The sequence below is a fragment of the Nansenia antarctica genome, assembly GCF_963989245.1.
Source record: "Nansenia antarctica genome assembly, chromosome: 8".
NCBI lineage: Eukaryota > Metazoa > Chordata > Actinopteri > Argentiniformes > Microstomatidae > Nansenia > Nansenia antarctica.
Genome location: NC_137678.1, coordinates 48817241 through 48824632, shown reverse-complemented (window position 1 = coordinate 48824632; position 7392 = coordinate 48817241). Strand labels below are relative to the sequence as shown.

Sequence of the window (7392 nt, the reverse complement as noted above, 5' to 3'; positions counted from 1 at the left end):
CCAGTCTGGTCAGAACACTGAACCGTTTGACGTCCAGAAGATCTTGAACAACTGACCTTCTTGGCGGTCTCCCCTGTTCCATCTGGATTTGGTTCTGATTCCATGAGGGCTCTTTCTTTTCCGGGGACTGTTTCAGAGCCTGGGCCCTTGTCAACACAGCAGCAAATGCTTTCCTCTGCAACTTGTTGATGCTTTCTCTGGCGGTGGTTGCTAGTTCCTTAGCCGATTTGGTTTGCCACTCACTTTCTGGCAGACTCAGGAACTTGGGTCCATTTTGCCACTCTGAATGTTCATCCAGATCCTGAGGGCTTGCTCCTCTGGTAATCCCATCAGCAATGTTTTGAGACCCAGGGATCCACCACCAGTCCTGAACTGCTGTGCTGCTTTGAATCTCTCCAATCCTATTGGCAAAGAATGTTTGGTAGCCATAGCTTTCTCGCTGTATTGCTCCAAGGACTGTTTGACTGTCGACCAAGTGAAACCACCTTCCAACTTGGATTCGGCTGTGCCGCTCGAAGAACTTCCTTAGCCGTGAGGCGAACGCTGCTCCACACATCTCTGCTTTGACAGCATCACCTTTGTGGTCCAAGGGAGTTAGCTTTGCCTTGGATTCCACCAATCTGATGATGGAACCCTGGTCTGTGGTCCATCTTAGGTACATCACTGCTCCATAGGCATGCTCACTTCCATCAGAGAACGTGATTGCCCATGGTGGTTCAGTAGTGAAGCCTTTGGGGGTTAGAACTCTGTTGAATGTGACCTTGCTGAGTTGATGGTACTCCTCGAACAGGTTGATTGCATCTCCTCTGAGGCCATCTGAGAGTGCAATGTCCCATGTGTCCTTGACCGGACCGCTTTCAGCTTTAGCCTCTTGGAACGCTCTCCGTACCAGAATAGCTCCCTTCTGCTTGGCAGGAGTTACTAGGCTAACTGGGTCATAAAGTGCTGACACTTGACTGAGAAGTTCTCTTCGTGTCAGAGGGTTTGGTGTCTGGGTTCTGATTTCCTCTTGCTGAAGGTCTTCACCCAGTCTCATCTTTTGCTTTCTCTTTGAGAAGTTGATTCCGATCATAACGTGGAGCTTATCTTCCTCGACTCTGTAGCCCAGGCCAAGCGCCTTGTTGTCATCATCACACATCTGGTTTGGTAAGACCATGGTCGTTGCCTTTGCCCTTTCCTCTTCACCAGTGTGCTCCTTCCTCCCACTTTGCCCAGAAAGGACCCATGGCTTTAGCTCAAAAACTCCAGCCCTCAGGATCCTCTCCACATTGGCTGTGATGATCTTTAGCTGGTCTGGGTTGTTGTGAGAAGTGAGGATGTCATCAACGTAGCTGTCATTGTGAATCACTAGACGCTCCTCTTCAAGATGGGCAAAGAGAGGGAGGTTAGCAGTTTCACGCATTGCCAGTTGCGCGATGCACCCTGCTGGTTTGTCTCCAATGTTCACTCTTGTGATTGCATATTCTCCCAGCTCTTCATCCTCAGCGTCTCGCCAGAGGAACCTGTGCAGGTGCACTTCTTGGTCTTCCAGCCAGACTGAGTTGTACATCTTTTTTATGTCACCCAGGGCAGCGAATACTCCACCTCTGAACCTGAGAAGCACAGCTCGAATCTGGTTGAGAACGTCGGGGCCTTTCATCAGCAGGTCGTTCATGCTCACACCTCTGCATCTTCGGCTGCTGTTCCAGACGATTCTTACCGGAGTTGTGACAGAGTGTGGGTTAGGGGCAATGAGGTGACTGAGGTACCAAACTGGTCCATCCCAGTTGGTGATGGTGTCTTTAGGCAGTTTGAGCGCAGCTCTTCGACCGACCATGTCATGCACCTGTGCAGCGTATGCCACTTTCCATTCAGGTGTTTTGGCTAGTCGCTTTTCTGTTCTGAGAAATGTAGCCTCAACTGTTCTCTTGTTGTTCGGTAGGGAGACCGGGTCTTCCACCCAAGGATACCTGGCATGCCAGTGTGGCTCCTTGCTGTGGTTGTCTTCGGTGACATAGGTGAGACCGTTCCTTACCACTTCAAGCTCTCTCTCCTCTGCAAGAGTCATTTCTTTGCCGCCAGGTTGACATTTTCCACAGCGGCAGCCTCCACACTTTGGATCACATGCTGCGCCGATACTGTCCCATTTCCACCACTCTAGGAAGTCCCGGTTGGTGGTTGAAGTGCTTGACTTCTGGAGCGTGGCGTGAACTTGAGTGTTGGGATGTTTCTTTGAAACAGGGCCAGTGAGTTCCTCAGACCTCACAGAAGCAGTTCTCAATGATCTTGCGAAATGTGCTTTGGACATGTGGGCTGACACGGTGAGGTCTTCGAAGAGCTCAGGATGACTCCCTCCCACCGTCATCCCCAGTGGTCCATCCCACAGCACAAGGTCTCCAACAACTTTAATCCTTTGAGGTGCTAGCTGGCCTTCTCTGTGGCTTATGAGCAGATTGATTTCCCCGGGCCTTGTCAGCTCTCCAAGTGGGATGTCTGGAAAGAGTTTCTGGAGCCATTTGGGATCAACACTTTTGTGGAAGTCTGCAATACTGTCAAGACCATAACATACCAATTGGTGTGATTTCAGAGTGCCTTTGGGAGTTTTCACCCTGATCTTCAAGAGGTACCGCTTTGTCTCCACAATGGTCTTCATTCCTCCAACACCATGGACAATGAGAGTGATGTCTTCACTCCTGAGGTTCAGTTTAACTGCGGCCTTGTGAGTAATATAATTAGTGTCAGACGCCAGGTCGATTAATGTTCCAACCTTTTCTCCAGCATTTGCTGTGACCTCCAGAAGCATCATGATCACTGGCAGCTCCTGCAATCCACTCTCCACTAGAAGGCCTGGTTGCTTCTTTGTGGTGCTGAAAGCCTTTGATGTAGCATTTGAGAACACATCATGAAACTGTTTTGCCAGCTCTGGGGAAAGCTTCCTTACAAACCCCTCTTGTTCCTCTGTGTACTTTCTCCTGCTTTTCACATCCTCTGAACCAGGTCCGCTCTTTTTCTGTGATGAGTTATTCTTCTTGTTAGGACAGAGATAAAAGTGATGCTCAGGAGCATGTTCATCCTTGCAGGCATGGCTGGTGCACAGGAAGTCATCTCTGCAGTATGAACTGTCATCATGAACTTCAAGACATCTCTTGCATGCTCCCAACTTCTTAGCTGCAGCCTTCTTTTCTGCTAGCTTCAGTGACCGGAACTGCATGCAGAAGTAGAGCTTCTCCCTGTGTTTCCCATCTCCACAGACAACACATCCAGTGTGTTCGTCGCCTGCCTTGGTGGATTTTGTTCTGGCCTGTCTTGGCTCAAACTTGGTCTCTCTCCTGCTTGGTTCTTCATCCCTCAGTTGTTCAAGCTGCTCATATATGCTTTCTTGCTCTTTGAGAAATGTCAACAGGCTGTCGAACCGGTTGCCTGGAGTCACGGCATTTCTTGCCGCATAGACAAGCCATTCCTTTTTGAGTGATTCTGGGAGTTTTCCCTCGATGGACTTGGTCACCAGAGGGTTTTTTATAGCACCAGTGTCTCCAAGCTCAATCAGATCTCGAAGCGACTTCTCCACAGCTTGGATTAGTTCCACGACTCTCAGTGGTTGGTTACTTCTGACGGGTGTCATGCCCTGCAGCTCCTCCACTATTTCAATAGCAATGGATGTCCGATTGCCATAGCGGTTCTCCAGAACACGGAAGATGTCATCAGCAGCACTGTGAGTAGTGAGGCGAAGGTCTCTCATGATCTTGTCATCAATACTGTCCAGTAATTGGGCCTTCTTCACCTCCTTGGACCCAGTCGGTTCACCCTGCCTATGGAGTGCTTCCCAGTCCTTTCTCCACCTGTGGAAGTCACGTTTGTTGCCAGTGAACTTGGGAAGGGCCGTTGGTTTCAGTTTGATGGTTGGCACAGGATGACTGGGCGCAATCGGTTGTCTTCTGGCTTCGTCCTTTATCCTCTTCTGTATGAAGTCAGCCTTCTTGGAAACCAGATTGATGGCCTGAAGTTCCAGATCTTTTAAGTTATTCTGGATTCGTCCCTCTTCTTCAGGGATCCACTGTTTCCACCGTTTGTGCACCTCCTTCGCTGTCTTCACCAGTCCTTCCAGGTGGTTAAGCATGAATTCATAACCCTCCTGGTTCATATCCTCCTCACTGGCTTCCACCGCAGTAGTGCGCCTGCACTGCTGCTCTGCTGCCTGTAGAATTATGGACATTTCATCAGCTCCAAAGTTGTCCCACAGGGCCGTCTGGAGTAGACTTTTAACTCTCTTCAACTTCAACACACACTCAGTCGCAGTCTTCGCCAGATCGGCAGTTTGCACTGCGGTCAGCTCAGTCTCTCCCTCTGCCTTTGCCTTTGTGTGAAGTTGGGCCTTCACATTGTCATTGGCTTCCATGACTTTGTCAGCTGCTGTTGTGAGTGCCTTGAAATTGTCTCTGAGTTCCTCCTCAGACGTGTCCTCATGGTTCCTGGTAATGCTGTTGACCAGACGAGTGAATGCTGCTTTTGCTGTCGTTCTCTCCGTCTTGAGCTGCTCAACAGTGGCCATATTTGGAGTTGGTTGCAGGCGATGGTTTGAGTGAGGCCTTGTGATGAATTAGTTGAATGTGAACTTGGATGTCCAGGGTCCCAATTTGCTGCTCCTGCTGTTTCAGTTTGCTGGCTTGAGAATCCTGGTTTTCCAATTCACTGGTCTCCGTTTCCTGGTTGTCCAGTGGGAAAGCGGTTTTTCACTGTCAAGTTATCTGTGGTTTTCTGTGCTTCCCCTAACTTGAAAGGGCTTTGACCGTTTGACCAGAGTTTCACTGGGACTCCACTCTTTCTGCATCCAATGACAAGACAGCAATTATCTTTCTCCTTTTATTTCGGACTTAATTTTGTCTCTTTTTTCATCAGATTTACAAGTTTAGCAGTAGTAGTAGGTGAAAAACCTTTGAAAAGGTATAAACACAAATAAGCGGCTAAGAAACAATATGAAGGAATTTACAATGCAATAAAACATTTTTACAAGTAATTAAATAGTTTTCCCAAAATTATGTACCGCCCTTTTAACTTTACCATAAACTGAACTTGATATCAAACACCCAACAGCAACCAATTTGCTATCAAACAAATCTAAGATATCAAACAAACAACAACACACAGCCAAGTCATCTCACCGTCAGCCACTCTGGTCTTTGCAAACAGTTGGTTTGAGCACAGCACTGCAGTAGCATATGTTCCTTCCACAGTGTGTTTGTTGAACTGTGAGACTGCAGACTACAGGGAGTGGTGATTGTTCAGGTGAGCTGCTGGGTGATTAGCGAATTGACTTCAGCTGTGCAGGCTATGACTGTCATCTCATGTCTCTCCTCTGGGGGGAAATGGGGGCCAAAACCCATGTTGGGATGGCTGAGTTTCTCTAGGGAGGGGAAATTGGGCTCTCCTTCCCTGTCTGTGAAGGAATGGCACTGTACTTGGTTTCTTGTTGAGTTTGCCAAGACAGTGTGTGTGTCAGTGTGTGTGTGTGTGTGTGTGTGTGTGTGTGTGTGTCAGTGTGTCAGTGTGTGTGGGTGTATGTGTGTGTGTGTGTGTGTGTGTGTGTGTCTGTGTGTCAGTGTGTGTGGGTGTATGTGTGTGTGTGTGTGTCTGTGTGTCAGTGTGTGTGGGTGTATGTGTGTGTGTGTGTGTGTGTGTGTGTGTGTCTGTGTGTCAGTGTGTGTGGGTGTATGTGTGTGTGTGTGTGTGCGGCGTGCGCGTGTGTGTGTGTGTGTGTTTGTACCTTCCTCATCTCCTCCAGTATGTCCTCCTTCCTCTTCTCTTTGGGGATGGAGCCGATGAAGAGCCAGCAGTTGTCCAGACTCACACACACACCGATGAACTTCCCCGGTCTAATCTCACGGTTGTCCAGCAGGTGGATGGCTCTCTGGGCTGCCTCTCTGGGGTGGGGAGGACGACAACGATGTGTGTGTGTGTGTGTGTGTGTGTGTGTGTGTGTGCACCTGGTGGTGTACATGATGAAGGCGTAGCCCCTGTTCTCTCCTCTGAACTCCACCATCAGTCTTAACTGTGTGTGTGTGTGTGTGTGTGTGTGTGTGTACCTGGTGGTGTACATGACGAAGGCGTAGCCCCTGTTCTCTCCGCTGAACTCCATCATCAGTCTTAACTGTGTGTGTGTGTGTGTGTGTGTGTGTGTACCTGGTGGTGTACATGATGAAGGCGTAGCCCCTGTTCTCTCCTCTGAACTCCACCATCAGTCTTAACTGTGTGTGTGTGTGTGTGTGTGTGTGTGTGTGTACCTGGTGGTGTACATGACGAAGGCGTAGCCCCTGTTCTCTCCGCTGGACTCCATCATCAGTCTGAACTGGTAGATCCGTCCTGTTCTCTCAAACACTGGCACCAGCTCATCCTCAAACATGTCACTGGGGATCTTACCCACAAACACCTCACACCTCCGTGGAGGAGGGGGGCCCTCCCAACCTGGGGAGGTGGGGGGGGGCAGGGAGGAGGAGGGAGGAGAGAGGATGGGGGAGGGAGGAGGGGGGAGGAGAGAGGAGGGGGGAGGAGAGGAGAGGAGAGAGGGAGGAGAGAGGATGGGGGAGGGAGGAGGGGGGAGGAGAGAGGAGGGGGGAGGAGAGGAGAGGAGAGAGGGAGGAGAGAGAATGACAAGGGATGAAGGGGGGAGTGTGAGAGAGCAGGGAGGAGAGAGAGAGAGAGAGAGAGAGAGAGAGAGAAGGGGGGATGAGGGCGACAGGGGGGAGGGGGAGGGAGGAAAGATGAAAGAGGGAGAGAATGAGATGAGGGTGTGAGGGTGAAAGAGAGGAGGGAGGAGAGAGAATGACAGAAAAAGGAGGAAGTGTGAGAGAGGATGAGAGAAAGAGAGAATGAGATTAGGGTGTGAGGGTGAGACAGAGGAGGGAAGGAGGGGAGAGGATGCAGAGTAAATAAAAAGGGGGAAGGGGGAGGAGGGAGAAACAGGTGGGTGGAAGAGAAAGAGAGTGAGAAAAGAAGAGATGTGTTGGCCTAGGTGAATTTCACATAGTAATAACACTGTTATAACACATTTGATTAGATGTTCTTATTCAGCTATAATGGGAAGACTGATCAACACTGTATGTGAAGGATTTGAAACACACCCAACACAACAAGCACGCGCACGCACACACACACACACACACACACACACACACACACTCAGACTCTCACTCTCACTCTCACTCTGACTCTCTCACACACACACACACACACACACACACACGCTCTCTCCTCTCGCACACGCACACGCACACGCACACACACCTGGAGGAGGTCCACCAAACTTCCTCTGTCCGTTCTCCTGAACCATGTTGTAACCGGTCTTCTCCATCAGTTCCAGAAGCGCGGCCTGGTTCGAGCTCTCCATCATCAGGCCGTCCTCCCCCAACAAGTTACCAA

General features: G+C 49.9%; 1 protein-coding gene across 1 annotated transcript in view; it reads right to left on the bottom strand.

Annotated features, from left to right (window-relative positions):
- Positions 1 to 7360, bottom strand: part of LOC308164349 (putative RNA-binding protein 46) — a gene marked incomplete at both ends in the record, with an annotated part of 17729 nt that extends 10369 nt beyond the window's left edge. Inside the window, 4 exons of the mRNA XM_080538460.1 lie at positions 5741 to 5897; positions 6060 to 6115; positions 6314 to 6438; positions 7258 to 7360. Coding sequence (XP_080394586.1) covers positions 5741 to 5897; positions 6060 to 6115; positions 6314 to 6438; positions 7258 to 7360 — 441 coding nt within the window. The remainder of the gene's footprint in view (positions 1 to 5740; positions 5898 to 6059; positions 6116 to 6313; positions 6439 to 7257) is intronic.
- Positions 7361 to 7392: the final 32 nt, after the last annotated feature.